The sequence below is a fragment of the Cottoperca gobio genome, chromosome 24, assembly GCF_900634415.1.
Source record: "Cottoperca gobio chromosome 24, fCotGob3.1, whole genome shotgun sequence".
Taxonomy (NCBI): domain Eukaryota; kingdom Metazoa; phylum Chordata; class Actinopteri; order Perciformes; family Bovichtidae; genus Cottoperca; species Cottoperca gobio.
Genome location: NC_041378.1, coordinates 13,901,314 through 13,920,339, shown reverse-complemented (window position 1 = coordinate 13,920,339; position 19,026 = coordinate 13,901,314). Strand labels below are relative to the sequence as shown.

The following is a 19,026-nucleotide window of genomic DNA, read 5'->3' as shown; positions in this document are numbered from 1 at the left end:
ATATATATATATATATATATATATATATATATGAGAGAAATGATGAGATTACAATATGTATCTTGAGACAAATTATTCAAATAAATCGTGTTCTGAAGAGTTTGTTCAGTCTTCACACATTGAGTGCTGCTTTATTTTTTATTCTGTGCAGATACAGATGTAACCCAGCTGGATCATAAAACAAATGGCACTTTCAGAAGGGATTACAAAATTAAAAAAATGTATAAACTAATAGCTGGAGAGCTTTAATTAGAAAATAAAATGTTTGTACACCTGGTCTAGAGGCATAAGACACAACTCTGTCACTTACTCTCAACACAAGAAAGATCATTTCAGCAGTTCCTTACGCAACACATACACTGAGCTCATACTGCCCTTAACTGGCTGAAAGTTTTCTCCTCCGCATTACGCCTTCCTCTGCACTGATCTGAATACACAAGACGGGAGAAAGTAATCTGATGAATGCAAACCAGACACTCCGTCTCCCTTATTTCAGATGTGTCAAATCAGTTCAGCAGAAAGAGAAGTCAATGCTGGAGGAAAAACCCCTACAGGTCATTGGTAATGTGCCCTTAAAAGATTTGATGCCGCGGTGTTTGCTCATCCTTCAGTGTCTGTCACTTTCTGTCTCTTTTCCGCTGGTTCCCCATCTTGCCGGGAGCTTGAAGGTTTGGAATGGTCCGCAGCAACCGTTGTTCCTGAGAGGAGGTAGCCCCCGCCCCCGCTCATCAGTAGCACAGGATGTGTCCTGTTAGGCAACACCTAGAGAGAGGACGCAGAAATACAGTCAGGAGACATTAATTCTACAGGAAGGGCTGCTGAGAAATAACACTTTGGTCCTGAGGTGGGAGAGTATGCGAACACATTGTTTTCATCCAGTTGCTGCATAGTACACACAACAAAAACATTAGGCCCCGAGAGCAAACGGTAGAGAGTCTCGGTAACAAAGGATCAGGGGGTGAGAAGCATCTTATCACAAATAAGTCATGCTGATGTGGAATATGTGGAATATGTGCAACACAGTTCAACCAATACAAAGGACAGAAAGGACTTTCTTCTTCTAGCATTAAATGAAATACTTATTTAGGGCTGAAACAATTAGTGGATGGACAGAACATTTAATTCCTAATAATTTGAATCATCCAATTATTATTCTTTTTTTATAGACAAAGAACAACTCAAACAAAATTCAGTGTTTAAATGTTACCTGGTAATGTCTGAGCCAGGTGTCTGTGAGTTTCAGGTTGACCGTGCCGCCGTGTTCCTTGAGTTTTGTGTAGCACTCGATAAGAGACTGCAGACATATGAGCGGGAAGAGAAGCAAAAGCAGCATTAAGAGGATGACTGCCACACACACACACACACACACACACACACACACACACACACACACACACACACACACACACACACACACACACACACACACACACACACACACACACACACACACACACACACACACACACACACACACACACACACACACACACACACACACACACACACACACACACACACACACACACGGTAAATACCAGTAGTCAGGATGAGCTTACCTCTTTGTATTGGGAGTAGACTACAAAAGGCCTGGAGGGAGAGAGGAATTTGAGCAGGCCCATTAGGACTGGACATGGGTTAAACCGGCTGGCTATGACCAACCTGCATGTGGGAAACAAATAGATGATCAGGCAAACCTGTCAAACATGAAATACACTGTAAACCGTACACTTTGTTATTGGAAATGTGTAAGTAGGCAATATCGGCATTTAACTCGTCGGTGCTGTATGCGAGTTATGACCGATAGACGTGGGATTTAGTACCTATTGTAGACATTCATTTCAGATTTTATGACGCTGGATAAGAGCCAGGGAAAGAGGCTGATTTAGGACAGGCTGGAAAATTGTGCTCTGAGGTACAGTTTACGATATAGCTGCTATGGTGTAGAGAAGACTCTGAGGAAAGTCAATAGGCTAATCAGATCAATACGTGTACCTCTGGCTCGGATGTCACCTTTACATTAATTCATCCATCCATCATAAAAAGCTATAAAGCAAGTCCTTCATTTCATATGACAGGAAAGCAATCCCTTTGCTCACCTTGCAAGGGCACTGTGTGCTGATCATCGCGTGTGAGCTCAGAGGAAGGCAATTGGTTTATCCTGACTTTTATGGACATACTTAACAATACTTGAAATCATTCATCACTTTTTATTCCCTCTAGATCTATTTTAATTACTGTTTTTTACTACATGGCACCATCCACAAGTGATTAAGCAGAGGTGGAAGGGAAAGAGGCCGATGCTGAAAAGGAGCAGAGCGGTTTAGAGGAACAGAAATGTGAATCTTAATCTAACACCAACCCGTCGGCATTCCTGCTTTCCAGCAGGGCAGCAGCAGCTGCTAGCTTCTTCCGTTTCTCCTCCTGCTTCACCTTTCTCTCCTCAGCCTAAAAACACAACAAAATCATGACGTCAGGACATTGACTTTCTTTAAGATCCAACATACAAGTACAAATGAAGTAGTCCTAAATGGGGTTAGTGAATGGTGGGCATACTTTGGCTTCCCTGCGTTTCTCCTCCTCTTCTTTCTTGGGGTCATGGCTACCATCAGCGCCACTGTTTGTCTCCATGCTCTGTTCCTCTGGACTGCCCTGCCGCTCCGCCTCAGGCTGGTTTTGCTCCTCCTTTGCAGCCATGTTGGACTGCTTTGAATCTACATCACAGAAGTGTCACAGAATCTTAGTCTATGAGTAGTTTATAAAAAGGTAAAACATGATGATAAAATGACCACCAGAGGACACACATTTAGTACTCTAAAGCATTTCAGGACTAGCAGCACTCTTGGAGAGATTAAAAAAAGAAAAAGGCGAGAGGCTGTACCAGCACTGGGATCTTTGGCAGTAGTGTCCAGAGTGCCTGCCAGCAGAGCATTGACATGGCAGATGGGAAACTCATGCAGCATATCGTGAAAATGTGAAGGGAAGCCAAAGCTCTCCACACCCGCCCGAACAGGCCCACCTCCTGGGTACATTTGGATCACTGAGCCATAGCCTGGATGAGGAGGAAAGACAGGGTAATTAAACAAAGGGGAGAGAAGAGGCTTTGGTCAGAAGAAAAAAAAAAGAGACATTCTTTGGATAGAAAAAGTTTATAATCATTTGGTCAAACAGTTCACCGGACTGACGTACCCCCCATTCTTTCCATGACGGATCCCAGCACGAGGCCAGCACAAGTCTCAAACACCAACACTTTACTGCCAGCGTGGATGTTTGCCAGAGTCAACATCTGGGCAAGAGTGTCGTACCGCAGGTGGCTGCATCAGAGGAAAACATACACATCATACAGATTCCTCTCTATGCTCTGAAAAAGACAACGTTTACACACGCTGTTAATCCATGTGCTGACTCACCAGATCTTCCCTGGTTCCCGGCCGTGGTACATCATAGCCAGGATGCGACAGGACGGTTTTAGAATCATCACAGTATTTTCATACCTGGAAAAGCACAGGAATGGGAACAACTAATTAAAGCCCACTACATTATTTTAAGTCTGAAACAAAGTGTGGGTGCATCATCGGAAGTGGCTCACTTCTTCTTCTTCTTCTTGATGTACTTATCCTGGGCATATTCAGTCTTATTTTTGAATGTTGAGCTGTTCTCTATAAGCTGCTGAATGATTTCCTGTGGAGCACACACACATATTATCTCTGGTCTCTCTCTTCTGTTATACTTCAACATTTTATCTGATCATTTAAAAGATAAGGTTCCCATGACAAGACAAAAAAACAACATTGCAATGATCTCTCAATCATTTTCGTCTTCCCTATTCTGCCTGTGGCACTCAGCCCCGAGCGCACTGGTTCCAAATTAAAACTTACATCATTAACAATGGGTCACACATATTTAACTTATTTTCCATGTAATAGCTGGGCGCTGCCGACTTTAGCTAACTTTACTCAAATAGGACTTGATGGTGCATTTATTGGGGACTATTTTCAGCTGCGTATTAAAAACATTGTGTGCAGAAGGTACGTGGATTTATTTAATCTACCTACGATGTTCATCGTAATAAAGGGACATGCCTTAAACACTGATTTATGTGCTTTTAATAGTTTTTCTTTTTACAACAATGGATTTCAATGGCACAGACGAATAAGCTACATAAGACTTTGGCTACACAGACAACACTTATTAGCATGCTCCATTCATTTTTGTTTTTCATGAAATTGTATGTCCAAAAACAAATAAAAAAATATTAATCACATTATTCTTTAGCAAACAGACCCAACACCTGGCATTACTGTCATACTTTCCCATATATGTATGTAAATGCAAGATTATTACATACCTGACCCTTCAGACCTTGCTCTTTGAGCGTCTCAATGTCATCCCTGGTCAACTTCTGTGATTTTCCATCGTCAACAATGTTTCTGTTGTCTGTACCTGCCCCCTTTGCATCTGGGATGAACACATAAAAGAAGATTACTCAAGGCGAAAATGAAAGAGTAACAGCCTGTAATAGTCTTCAAAATATTCATGCATGCAAATTTGAAAAAACACATGCATCACAAATTATAATGCCCTGGAGACATAAAAAGTGTTGTAGAACTCAAACATGGATTGGTGTGTGATATTTAACAGCAGGTTACACACCGGTGGAGCTCTCTGTGTCCTTGGGCTTCCGTGGCTGCAGGATCCCTCCAGACACAATTTCAAATGTGGTGCTATACAACTGTCCCACAACATTATCCAGGAAGAACCACTGCTTCTCAAAAGCCACCTTCCTGTAAGTAGATCATACAGAAATAAACAACAACAAAATCATCCCGCATATACTTGTTGTAATATTTCACTAATGAGATGTCAGTTATGGTTTAGCTAGCCTCAGTTTGTGCCTCTCGTGAAATCAAAATTATGAGAGGTACACATTTTGGGTTTTATGTTTAGCTACTTGCAGTTTTTACTTACTTCTTCTGTTGAATTTGCACAGCTTTGAAGATATCTCCTCGTTTCAAAACAACGTAGTCACCCTCTTTAATTCTGTATAGAGAATCATCGTCTACGTTGTCCGCCATAATATAGCGGATTAAACCAGCTCACCAGGCAGCTGAGAGGTAATTGTCACCTTCAGAGAATTATACGGAGTCGCTGTTGACCAGGCACGGTTCAATAAGGCACTAAACCTCCCTGAAGTAGAAACAAAATACAGCAAATCACTATTTCCACGTGTTAGCTTTCATTTCCCTAGCTTCCCAGGACGACTAATCAATTGCAGATTGTAAAGCGTGCCATGCTTCTACATAGCGCTCTGTGATTGGCTGGATATGCGTCGCTGAGCCTGCTGGCCAATAGTAACAAAGTGCGTTGACTGTGGAAAAATATTTCAGATTTCAGAATCATCGATGAACGTGAATTCGTCGATAGATATGAGAGGAAGGGGGCGCTAAAACAGGAACTTTCACAATTAGAAAAAGCACATAATTTAAACACAGCGCGAGTGCTAATAAAAGGTCTATATTGTGTGCAGTTATGTCCATGTCAATGTTTAACTTATTGTGTGCAATTTGGCAGCAGTGTTAGATGAGTGAAGGTGTGGATGGTTTGCAATGTGACATACTTTCATCATGGTGTACATGTTACTGTATTTTACATACAGATTGAACGATGTATATGGCTGCAGCTTTATTGGCGAATTCATTTGAGATGATATTAATTATAATATATTCTTATTATATTAGTGGACAGGACCAAACAGCAAATAGTATCAATATATTGCAAATGTGTCATGTTATTTTCAAAGGATACATGGTGATTTCAGGCCAAACATATGTTTTATTAAAGTTATATCAAACTTGGCATTACTGTAGTATGTAGTTGCCTTGAAATATTTTCTGAAAGCAAGTTTAAATTCACAGTTTATGTAATTCTTCATGAATCTAAGACATTTTCAAAGTTGTTGTGAAATTTGAAGCTTCTCTATTCAGGCTTTGTGGCAGCAGTTTTCACTGTGGGTATGGTTGTATATGCATTCTATAATAATAATAATAATAATAATAATAATAATAATAATAATAATAATAATAATAATAATAATAATAATAATAGTAAAATTAACATGAATAAAATGAGAAAAATCAACCATGACTTCTGTTTTCTTTAAGCATAGAATATAAAATGTCTCTATGAATTAAGATGACTTCAACCTTCAATGTGAAAACTCAGTTCTGTTTGTGTTGCAGCAAAAGAACAAATGTGAAACAAGTGAAATACAAAAAAACACCCTTTAATGGTTTTTACAAAATGTTGTTCTGCCTGAAATGAGGACATCTCTTCACCTGAAAAAAAGCTGAATTCTTACAAATATCAATGCATACACGTTTTGAGAGAATCTTGACTACATATTTACATGAATGTCATTATTTTTCTAGTCCATGGTAAATTGCTATAACTGTATAATGAGGAAACTGTGATGCTACTGTTATTCTGTGAGTAAAAATGTTAAATTTACAGTATTAGATTTTCTTCGGCAGTGATTTAGTGTTTAGGTTTACCATTGCTACAGTAGATGAACGCTTTACTTTCACATTGTAACATACGTAAATAAACAACTATAAGAAACACAAGCTTGTAGCTTTCCTCATTCTTGGCCTCCAGTTAGTTTATGGAACAGTTCTTCGTCTAGCGTCTCGTTCTGGTCTTTAGATCTTGTGGAGAGGAAGATGTAACCGCCGATGAACTCAGTGGACCACCTTGCAGTCGCAGCTCAAACAGCAGAAGGCTATTGACACATTCTGGTCAAACTCTATGGTGACCTGGAATGACATACAAAGGATTCATGTCTCAGAAGTAATACTGTATAGGGGGCAATACCCCAAAAAAGGAGAGAATTGAAATCACATTATATGGCACCACGATCCCTCACCTGTCTTATCTCCCAGTTCACGTTCCACTGCTTCATGTTGGCAAACCTCCAGGTGGTGACAGGCAGACAAGAGGACATGTCGATACGAATCATGCGGTTGTACGAGATCCCAAGAATCTCATCCTTCTTACTGCCCTTGAATCTGAAGCACAAATAAAATAATAACCAAATTATCATTCAGAAACAACATTTTGATCTTCTAATATGTCACCAGTTGTATACCTAAATATATGCACCGTACCTGACAATGTAGTAGTTGATGCCGAACTCTGGGAGCGACTGCCAGGCCTGGATAAAGCGCATCTTAGCCTCCATTAGGGACAGCCGTGCTATGTTCTGATGGGCCTCCAGGATACGTGTTGTTAGCTTCAAACAATCAGAAGCAGATTTAGAAAATATGTTTGTGAGAGCAGTGCTGTAACGCTGTTGGCAAAGTCAAGTATATTTTACGTAGCCCTTAAACAGACCTGCTTGGTCTTGTGCTTCTTGGTGTAGCGTGGGGAGAAAAAACATTCGGCGTTCATATCCATGGCGTCGAGGTCAGGAGCTGCTTGACCAGGAGGGGGCGCCAGGCTCTTCATTTGCAGAAAGGATTGGATATTCCTCACTTCTGACTTGTAGGAGCTGTATGCCATTGTCTTGCCCTTGGAGGCCAGGATACACGCAGCTTTCCACTTGGCGTACTGCGTTTCCTGCAGCAATTACAGGAGAGTTACAATATGAGCACATGTTTATATACTGCACGGTTCAGAGGGATTTTTGAAAAGAGGCAGAATTGCTGGTTATCACAGTAAAATGCTCGTGGGGACGTAGAGGGGGGGGACTTACATTATCACATCGGATGTACACCTCATTCATCCCGTCAGCAACTGGGAGCAGGAGCTTAATGCCGAACTTCTTGTCTGTCACGTTGACATCAGGGACTACCTCACAACCTGTCAAACGAAGAGGAAGAGATAGTGTTGAATTTAACTACAGAAGAAGGGTGGAGTGATGCAACAGATTTGCAAATATTATCACAGAATAAAACTGCAGGTACTGTGGAAGCTTACAAGAGAACACCACTGCTCGTGCTCACGGGGATGCTTCAAACACGTAATCACACATGATGGGAATGCTTACACAGAGAGTTAATAATCCTCAACAATGCAGAACACAGTGAAAAGTGTTTTTCACATCCTTCTTCTTCACTGACCTCGGAGGTGAAACTGCTCTATGGGTTCTCCACTGGACGTCTCCTTGTTCTTGTAGTAGGAGATGGTGGTGTCCTTGAATACAAACCAGTAGTCTTTGTACGGCCGCAGAGTTAGTCTTTTGGGCCTGATTTAAGACGGAAAGAAAGAAAAACAATTAATTGATTTTTGCCTGCAATACAACTCACCTTTATACCCCTGCCGGCACGCCCCCGGTTACAGCGCTGAAGCTAAGTAATGTACTGCTGTGGACGGGGGCAGCAGCAAAACACAATTTAGCCACCTCAAAGAAAGGCCCACCCAAAACAAGTTTGCAGTTTAAGCTATTTCGAATATTTTCATAGTTTTGCCTTGCTGTCAGACAACCTTTCTGACAGGAGCCGTCATCAACGCTCTCTTCAAAGCCACCAGACTCCATTGATAAAAAAAACACAGCTGCCTTGATCAATAAGTTTGTTTGTGTTATTGTGTGACTTTGGTTAGTTTGGATTCACCAAAGTCACACAATAACACAATGAACTAACTAATCAAGGCAGCGGTAGACTAGCAGACCCCGTGTTCTGCAACGTAAAATGACTGTTATTGTCGATAGAGTCTGGTGGCTTTGGCGGTGATAATATTCTAAATATAGCGTACACTTAAAATAATATTTTCTTTTAAGTGGCTAAACAGCAGTATATTGGTTTGCTGCTGTGCCTGTGCTCCTGTCTGTTTCTCCAAACTGGGGGGGGGGGGGCATGCCGATCGCCATGTACTGTAAGTAATACACCGACTATGGACTTCAAAACATCCAAACTATCTCTTTAAGGGGGGTTTAAAGGACAGTAAAATATCCATTTCACATTGAGGTATTTGAGATTGTACTTTAGTTATTAACAATGACATCTTCATGTGATAGGAAGAAAAGGGGGGTTTACCTAAACAGCCGGAGGGAATCCGCCAACTCTGGAATGTCTGTAATGTCTTCCTGGGGGCGGGACAAACAATTGTGAATTATCCCGTGTCTTCTCCTGACATCACCGTGTTAAGACATACAATCATCGGAGGCCTACCTATCACTCCTGCTTAAAAACAGATGTTCTACTGTAACGGACCTGAACACCTTCAAATTACGTTTAATATCCACTCAAGTGTCTAAAAAAAATATGTTTACCAGAATTCGGTCTGGGAGTCCGCCTTCTAGGGTCGTCTCCAAGTTGGACAGGGCAGCTTCTACTTCATCTATTTCTGGTTCATTGGAGATGTCCAGTGGTTCACTCGACATGGTCAGTTTACAAATGTGATACTGAAAATGAAATGAAATGAAAGATTTGTTTTTGTCCATAAGTAGACAACTTCCAACTGACTTTTTTCTAATGATCAAATATTTCAACAAGTACAGGTCAATGTGACTTAAGAGGTTATGCAAGGCATGAGTCAGGGAGGTGTGGGCACAGCCCTGTGTGCCAGCCATTGCACCAATGTGAAGGTGAGTGCAACATCTCTCTTTGAATCACTGCTTTTTCTGAATCACTGTCCCAACAGAAGCAAAATAACAGCTTTCACGGATCCAAGATGGCCTGAATGTCCTTACAGCTCAAACTTTGCCACAGTTATCATGGTAATGATTAGTTCCTTAGAGCACATTTCTCTGATGGGGAATTATAATTCTACTACTTTTCCCGCTACTCAATCTCTTTTCCTATACCTCTCTCTCTCTACCTCTACTTCCCATGCTCCCTCTCTCTAGTGGGATTTTCCACAAGTCCTGACACGTCCTTGCGTGGATTTAGACACCAAAGCGGCTCTCCGGATGGATACTATTCAGAGTATAAGACACCCATATACTGTACTTAAAGCTAATTTAGTCCACCTTACCGTGCCCCCTCTGAGAACTGTGGTTCATGATCCCAAGCAAATTGAAATAAGGAGTTCCAAAAGATACTTTAATTCTTAAATGAAAACATGCATTCAAGTGTTAAAGATATATCTTTCATCTCACTGTCCAGTAGCTTTGAAGAATTGACTCTGCATACTGTTATACATACAGAACCTTGTGTCATAACTGTGATGGCGTGTTGTTCACCTGTAATGAAGCAAACATCAGCATTTCCTCCTCCGTGCAGTCGATCTCCTCCAGCAGGATGGACCAGCGAGCTTGTTCATACAGCTGGGTTATTCTGACAGCATCATACTAAAACACGAAAACATGCACGCTAATCATTTTCAAAACTTTCAAAGCAAGTCGAATTTGTTTCCCCCGAGGGATATATTTGGGGTCTCTCACTTTAGGATTGAGGTCGAAGAAGACATTGTACTTGAAGCGAAGCAATAGCTTTTCCTCATCTTGAATGTCTTGCTCCATAAGAGAACGGGACGAGTCCAACCACCTGTCAATCATATTAGCAACAACCAATAAGGGAGGGCAGTGTTTAGAAATATCACTCAAATCTACGAGGAAAAACAAAAAACAACAGCTGTATTTTCATGTACCCTGCATTGTTGACTGCTTTGTTCACCAGCTCAAGCGGCTGGTACATCTTGGCCAGCTCAGCAGGCGGCAGGTTTGGCTGGGATTCGGCTAGGGGGTTTTCTCCAAACCAAAGGCTCGTGGCAGACACCGGCATGCCGTTCTCTGGGTCGTACGTAGCTGTCATGGTCTTACTGTGCATGGGGCCTTGTTCAAAGAGAATGGAAGATCAATTAATAAAATCAGGTTTGCCAAAAATAATTCATTATACCCTCTGAAGTTGAGATAAACTCACTTGCATAGGAGGTGGGGAAAAAAACCGTATTAAAAGCAAAACATTTTCAAAGAAGAATCAACAGTTGTGATCTTTAGGATGGCGTGGATGGATACTCAGTGTACCAGTGAGCGAGAGCGTGTTGGGGAAACCCCTGAAGAATTCTTTCACATCTCACTGATGAAAACTGAGGCCTGTCAGATCTCCGCAGCACTATACAGAGAATGTTCTCATTTCTTCTCCTCCTCCTACAGCAGAAGTAACTTATTAAATAAAGATGCCATCCCTTCTAGGACTGGAGATTAATCTCACTGTATCGAATTACAGACATAATGAATATCCTACTCACCTAAATTGAGTCATTGCTGATTTTGAGACGAAGCACAGTAAGTAACTAATAACATTAACGATGCCTCTGTTCCAGCAATGAATGTGAAGCAGCAAAACATCTATTCAACTTTAGTTTAAAATCTATCAAATAATTCCAATTAAATCAATTCATCTTTAAAAAGTCTTCTGTGAGCCACATATGAGTAAAATTGTACTTTTAGAAAATGTTTTCCTTGTAATAAACAAACTGATACAAAGCATTAATAATTCATGCAACAAGTTAATATTATTGTGGAGGCCACAATTAGAATACAGCTTACTCTACACCAGACCAAAAATAATGAAGGCTAGGTTTAATAACCTAATATAAATGTTCTATTTCTTTCCAGCCGATGCATTTCTTTCTTAGCCTGAATCTTTTCAGAGCTGCTGCAGAGTGCTTTTGAACTCAGATTCGCTGCTTCTGTGCTGTGAAACTTTAGTTTTTAGCCTCGTCAAGAAACGGTACCTGTGCCTCCAGGTCCCCCGCCAAGTAAATCGATGTCCCAGATGTCCTCATGTGCTGAGTTCTTGCCTTTCTTCTTCTTCTTCTTGGAGGGATCGTCTGGAGGCTTCAGCAAGGACAGTTCCTCTGATCTTCTGATGTCTGAGAGGGAGCGAACAGGGGACGTGAGCGGATCAGGGAGAATATGGAAGGAAGGTGAGTCTTAATTTTTCATCAATCACAGATGTCTCTGTCTAAGACAAGAAAGGACAAAGAAACTCACTGAGTATTCGACAGATCTCTGCCACCGCCTTGAAGACCACACTGGAGAAGCTGACGGTCATTTTGATGGTTTTCATATTGGGAAGCTGCAGCAATAGGGGTTTGTGCTGGGGTGTATAGCGCAGGTCAGCATCAGCCTGTGTAGAAAAAAATATGTTTTTGAAGCACACCTGCAACATCCATAATAATGTTCTTTCCTTTGTTATTGTGCTGATTTGGAGATTTTTGCAACCTTAGCTGGGCTTAGGGGAACTTCCCTGTCTGTCTGTACATAAACAAAGGGTGTGATGATCACACATGCAGGGAGACTGTCCCTGTAGTTAGTTCACTGTGAGTTGCTCTGGATAAGAGCGTCTGCTACATGACCTGAAATGTAATGTAATGTAATGGACCCAAAAATGAGGCAGTGAGCCTGATTTCTAGGGGGAACTTATTCATTGCACTCATTGAGTACATGTTTTCCTAATCTTCCTCAGCCTTAATATCGTTGTTATTGCTTTCTTAACTGTGAAATATAATTTGTATAGTTCTTAGAGCTCGAACAGTGCTTGGCGGTACAACATGTGTTATTTCATTCTGAATTACAGAGCCAACTAATGGTTTGGACTGGGTTGACAAATTAAACCACTGATGGATCTTCCTGTCTTAAGGACCCCCACACACACACACACACATACATAATTAAATCATTATGGCTTTGACTGTACTTTACTGTGCCATTGGCATTCAAATGGATAACCTTTTGCAGATTCTTGTATTTAAGATATTACAATGATAACTTATCAAAGACCAGCAAAATTATAATCACCGATTAAATCACTTTGGACACTAAATTACCTGAATTCCATACTTGTCCAAGGTCCAGTGGGTTTTGAGCAGCCAACACTTCCTCTGTTCCCACCACAGGGCATGGTCTGACCAATCCTGAGGAGCCTCTGCGGACACACACACATTGAGTAAAACATATCACTACCATGTTACTGTCATATCTCACCTTTTTAAAGGATCTTGCACTTCCTGTACTCTGTACTGTTGTGTGGGTGGCTGAGCATGATTAAAGTGTGGTTTTATGAGTCTACCTGACATCATGTTATGGTGCTGTGTTAAAATCCGTCTGTTGATGACAAGCTACTTAGTCATCTATTATGTCTCATGCTCTTTAAACCACCTTACAGTTACCTTCATACTACCTAAGCTCCTCTGAATTTATATAAGGAGATATCAGATCAGATCCTGGCTGAACTTTGGCCCCTCGGCTACACAAGCCAATGCTTTGTGGCAAAACAATAGCCCTGCAGCGTAGGAACCTTCCTACGCTGCAGGGCAAACAAGGGTGTGGCTTGACTAACAGACCTGTTGTGGCAGCAGGGGAGGCACTGTACTTAAAACAAAGTAAATGTATGCTTTTACCAGGCAAACAAACCAAAATTGAGTGTGACAGATTACATTCCGACAGTTTCTTAACAATCTGAGGCACTTACTGATCTTCTCCACCAGTTTAAGCATGAGGCCTCCAATGTGCAAGTCTCCCTTTACCCTCAGCTTAAATTTCATGGACTCATCTCCAGCTTTCTGATCCACCTGCACGGACAGCTCCCATGATGTTTCTCCATACTCTGCAGCTGTGATCATGGTCCTGTTCTGGAAAGAAAGAGGTGCATAGATGATAGACGGGATGCTCCTAGGTGTAGATATGGCCATCAAAGAGGCACAACACAAGGAATATTGGAAGGACCTCCCACTATCTCTAATTAATCATATGTTGAGGGGATTCCATAAAAATGTGTTGACTCTTTTCTTGCTTTCTTTTGTTTTTAAGATTAGGACACATCTGGTAAAAAAAAAAAAACATGAGTCAGAGGCTTAAGTGTTTCTCAACATCCTGTGGGAACATCCAAATTAAGTTGGCCAACAGTTAACAAACACAGATCTCTCAGTGTCTCTGTTGTCCAGATTTTCATGATGCTTCTCCCGCAGTATCTCTGCAATAATACCGCAGCCCCTGAAGTACTCCTCTCAGCCGATACATTTATAAATAAGATACCCGCAAACACACTGATGTGCAGGCTGGTGCCAGCAGGAAAAATATATGAGACCGCAGAACACACAGTAAACACAGCAGACATAACACAGCAGTACGGCTCTGTACAGAAAGGCAGAACTATGTGTTGGATTTTAATTATGAGAGAAGAGTGAATGGATAAAAGACATCAGGCAGGTACATTGTAAGAAAGAGGAGACGAGCGGAGGAGGAGCAGGGAGGGTAAAGCTGTGGAATGTGTGACGAGCAGGGACACGAATCTGGTGGAGCAGAGACCAGGCAAAACAACAATCTCCACACACTGCACCAGTCTCTCTTCATTTTACATCTGAACTCTGAAGGTGCGGGGAACAAAGAGATGCCAACTCACACACACACACACACACACACACACACACACACACACACACACACACACACACACACACACGTCTAGACTGAGGCTATCAATAGAGATAGTTTCATTTGTCCTGGGTAGCCCTGTGGAAATGTATACTGTGTGAAACTATGTTGCCGCAAGGCTAGGTTTAATGAACACACTCTGCTTTCTTTTTGCTGCTCCCTCCCTATGCAGCTGTAGGGTACAGTCAAACGTTTGAGCTTGCATATCTGCTGAGGGAAGGCTTGTTGAGATATGTTGGAGCGTGATGAATTGACTCCCACAATAATACACTAGCAGCAAAAAAGAACAAATCGTGAATGAAGGAGTAATGATGTAATTTGTACATGTAAAAGTTAGCCAATATAAACAGTGTAAATCTAAGTGTTAATATTGGAAAACTAGAGGAATGCAGCACTGGAAACAGAGCAACCTCTTCTTTACAGTACAACTACACACATATTACTTTGATAAGAGACTTAAGCACCGCTCTTATTGTAAAATTAACTTGGCAAATGGTTACTTTTGAGCCATAAACAACACTACTGTTAAGTTTTAGTATTCACATAATACAATAGTTACAGTGTCAGCCCAGCCTTAGTTTAGAAAAGTACAATAAAGTCCTGAAAATTAAGCATGAACTTCCTTCTATGTAGGCCTACCACAGATATCCTACATAACAAGTCCCAACTGGACCATTCCCAATCAAGTTGTGATTTTTTTTCTCGTCATGAGAAGTCTTTTTTTATTCAATCCCAGTTGGATAATGGCCCATAAAAAACTAAAGACTCTGAAACCACTCTTACCTTGATTCAAAGTTTACTGCCGATGAGCTATTCCTAGGTATTTCTTGTGAAGTGGAATGAAGCAGGAACGAGGCTCCTTCGGGTATAAAACACGCCCCGTTCAGACAGGTAGAAGCAGGAGGTGGTACCGTCAGAGGAGGTGGGTGAGTCGGTAACGGTCGGTTTGTTCACAACCCGTTGTTCACACGATTTCTAATATTTAGGATATAATTAATTAAATGGCCTGCTGCAGGGCTAGTAAGTTGTATCATTGCTAGTTAAATGTATAGCACAGTTATTCAAATGCCTAGCAAATGAACTCTTTATGAGTAACTGAGCTAACGCTACTCTCCTCTCCCTCACGAGTACCAGAAATGAGCTAACATAAACATGTTCAACGTAGTTTATGCTAATGCTGTAACTAAATGATAACGTAGCAGTAAGCTAATGTAACATTAATGAGTATTTAGCATTACAAAAGCAAAATATTATGTATGAAGTTGCTTTCAGTGTAGCAGACATTTTAAATGAACCCACATGAGAAACAATTGGACCAAAAGCAACATTTTAACTAGTAGTTCAGCCCAATATAGACTATATATAATAATAATAATAATAATAATAATAATAATAATAATAATAATAATGATATAATTATATATATACTGTATATAATATGATATGAGAATGATATATAGAGAGTAGAGATAAGAATAGGATAGATAATAAAGATGTAGGATAGATATATAGAGATAGAGAGGATATATAATATTAATTATAATATTATAATATATATAGTATATATGTATATATATAAGATATATATATAGATAATATAAAAATAAATATTTATATATAAATAAATATTTATAGTATACTATATAATAAATAGTTAACTATATATATATTATATATATATATATATATTATATACAGGTGCTATATATACATTTTATTTATATATATCTATTATATAGTATATAATACAAATATAATTGTTTTGGTTGTCATTGGCTGGATGGGACTGGGTAACCACTGATTGATGGATTGATAGTAACTGGACATATTTGTGAATGCATATTTACATTAGCATACATACTTATACATAACGTTACATATTAAAGGGCAAATGAACTCTTTATGAGTAACTGAGCTAACGCTACTCTCCTCTTCCCTCACGAGTACCAGAAATGAGCGAACATAAACATGCTCAACGTAGTTTATGCTAATGCTGCCTGTCTTGTAACTAAATGATAACGTAGCAGTAAGCTAATGTAACATTAATGAGTATTTAGCATTACAAAAGCAAAATATTATGTATGAAGTTGCTTTCAGTGTAGCAGACATTTTAAATGAACCCACATGAGAAACAATTGGACCAAAAGCAACATTTTAACTAGTAGTTCAGCCCAATATAGACTATATATAATAATAATAATAATAATAATAATAATAATAATAATAATAATAATAATAATAATGATATAATTATATATATACTGTATATAATATGATATATATATATATATATATTTAAATAAATATATATATATATATATATATATATATATATATATATATATATATATATAAATAAATATTATATATATATATATATATATATATATATATATATATATAATAATATTATATATAAATAAATATTATATATATATAAATAAATATTTATATATATATATATATATTATATACAGTGTATATATACATTTTATTTATATATATATATTATATAGTATAATACAAATATAATTGTTTTTGGTTGTCATTGGCTGGATGGGACTGGGTAACCACTGATTGATGGATTGATAGTAACTGGACATATTTGTGAATGCATATTTACATTAGCATACATACTTATACATAACGTTACATATTAAAGGGCAAGTCCTCCAACTTTACACATAAAGGTCAGCTTACCTGTCATTGGGAGTGAGCACTTATCAACATGTGGAAATACTACTGATTGCTGTGGCATTGGGGGGATACCCCTTTAAGAAAGTAACAAACAATAGTAGATTATACAATCTGCAAGTACATTTTTTAAAAACATTTTAATCTGATGTTGACCTGTTTACACAAACTACAAAAAATCCTAAAGGGATTACATTTGGATACTTTCAAAGGGATTCAAAATAGTTATAGTTATAGTAGTGAAAATATCTTAGCAGGGCTGTTGCTCCTGTTTAAGTGGATTTAAAGAGATAGGCTCACAACATGATGAATAATGGTTTACCTCACACGGATCAGCCCACCTTATTTAATGCCCGCACCCTGCCCAATGAGTAAATCGAGATGAATCACTTGAGTTGGTTTCCATATAATGATATTGCAACTTATGAAACTACAATAACACAGTAAAACTGATGGCTAGCATTTTTATCATTTGTACAGATGGCGTTCTACTGACAACCAGTCAGCCACACTGAGTTATAGCCAACTTTGTAGATTTTAATGTGTAGGTGTGTTTTCTTCAGCAGTCTGTTCGTGATGTGACTTTTCTTCTGTTACAGACACGTTGTCAGGAGGGGAGCCCACGTGTGAAGCCTGCCACCCCGTGGTTTTCATTTGTAAGATCATACGGTATCTTTTTGACTTGGCTGGAGCAAAATACATACTATGGCGAGGTGGGGCATTTTAAGATAACTCTGTATTTAGAATGAAAGACACCCTCCAAGGTATGAAAGAAAGTGATCTATTTCTGCACTGAATAGGTTGATTTAAAATGCAATGTCTCAATAATAGATTTTCTTCAGGTATCAACTGCCTGAATTACATACATCGCTTTCTTTTGTGTGATTTCCTTTTCCTATGCACCTCTCCACCATGTCTGCATTAACTCTCATCGTAATCTCCAAATTGTAGAAAGGGAAAAAAATAGAATGCGACACAGGGATAGAAAATAAGTTTGTATTATTTAAATGTGATAATGATATTATGGGTGCCTCTTCTTAGTCAAGCAAGTCAAGTCTGTTATTTAAATATTGGTTGACAAATACGTTTTTAGTTAAATTGTCATTTAATGGGTAATAAGCTATTAGTTATTAATCATACTGAAACTGGAAAATGATAGTCACATCACAGTCATGTTCATAAATACTGTAAGCTTCAGTCGTTTTGTATTCAGGAAATCCTACTACATTCACCTGCAGAGATCAATCAACTGATAAGTAAAGGACATCCTATAACTTCTAGTGAACATTATACTTTAATGACGTTCTGCTGCTGCCACACAGTGGCGCCATTAGACCACAGTCCACACATCCTGAATTGGAGGAGGGAAAGATCCTAAATTTGTGAACCAGTTTTGAGAGAAAGACGCTCTTCGTGTCTTTGGCTTAGAAATGGACCACTGTTTGCTCTTATTCTGTAGTTCTTTATAAGCGTGTTTGGCATGCACTGAACCAAAAAGGTGCTTAAATGGAAACATTTTACTCTGTATTGAAATGAAAAACATCTTTATAAACCACTTCATGATTTTATATTTATCTCACTGGAAGAAAACAGGAGCTACCAACTGTCGTAAGTTATCACAATATGAACATTTGCCTTTAAAGGACGATGATAATACTAATGAAAGGCAGTGATATGACACTTTCAATTAGTGTCATATCACTAGCTGCCCTGACTTTCTAGATTGTGATTATGAAACGATGCCACAAACCATTTTAGAGGACGTCTTATTGATAGGATGATATCATACTTTATTGATCAAGTGGGGAACTTGTCTCTTTATTTGTTTATCCAGGGAGGACCAATGCCAGAGTCAGCTGCAGAAGAACAGCCCTAAAATTGGTAAGGACACTTCAGCATGGTGGCTGCATGCCAACACGAGGGCTTAAAACCTCCGCGCTCCAGTTGAAGCACAG

The 19,026-nt window shown here is 39.3% G+C and overlaps 2 protein-coding genes across 2 annotated transcripts; both read right to left on the bottom strand.

Moving 5' to 3' along the window:
• Positions 1–85: 85 nt before the first annotated feature.
• Positions 86–5,289, bottom strand: trmt6 (tRNA methyltransferase 6 non-catalytic subunit). Its single transcript, XM_029425267.1, has 12 exons — positions 4,969–5,289; positions 4,654–4,784; positions 4,349–4,458; positions 3,590–3,681; positions 3,411–3,494; positions 3,190–3,314; positions 2,882–3,052; positions 2,557–2,714; positions 2,363–2,448; positions 1,560–1,662; positions 1,208–1,294; positions 86–762 (listed from the first exon to the last, which is right to left on the bottom strand). The coding sequence occupies exons 1-12, from the start codon at positions 5,073–5,075 to the stop codon at positions 601–603; spliced, it is 1,416 nt and encodes a 471-aa protein (XP_029281127.1). The 5' UTR covers positions 5,076–5,289; the 3' UTR covers positions 86–600.
• Positions 5,290–6,267: 978 nt separating this feature from the next.
• Positions 6,268–15,296, bottom strand: fermt1 (FERM domain containing kindlin 1). The gene is given in 17 exon segments (XM_029425306.1): positions 6,268–6,739; positions 6,741–6,812; positions 6,923–7,064; positions 7,164–7,288; positions 7,390–7,614; positions 7,751–7,857; positions 8,118–8,242; positions 9,033–9,082; positions 9,269–9,400; positions 10,181–10,288; positions 10,382–10,484; positions 10,588–10,771; positions 11,677–11,814; positions 11,936–12,071; positions 12,772–12,869; positions 13,416–13,570; positions 15,161–15,296. Coding segments are annotated over 16 exon segments (1,998 nt in total). The 5' UTR covers positions 13,567–13,570; positions 15,161–15,296; the 3' UTR covers positions 6,268–6,637.
• Between the last annotated feature and the right edge of the window lie 3,730 nt (positions 15,297–19,026).

Excerpts from the sequence above, each read along its gene's own strand:
- trmt6 (XM_029425267.1), bottom strand. The coding sequence starts at position 5,075 with ATGGCGGACAACGTAGACGATGATTCTCTATACAGAATTAAAGAGGGT. Across the intron at positions 4,459-4,653 it reads GGACACAGAGAGCTCCACCG|ATGCAAAGGGGGCAGGTACA; the intron begins GTGTGTAACCTG and ends TGTTCATCCCAG. Across the intron at positions 2,449-2,556 it reads AGAAACGCAGGGAAGCCAAA|GCTGAGGAGAGAAAGGTGAA; the intron begins GTATGCCCACCA and ends TTGTGTTTTTAG.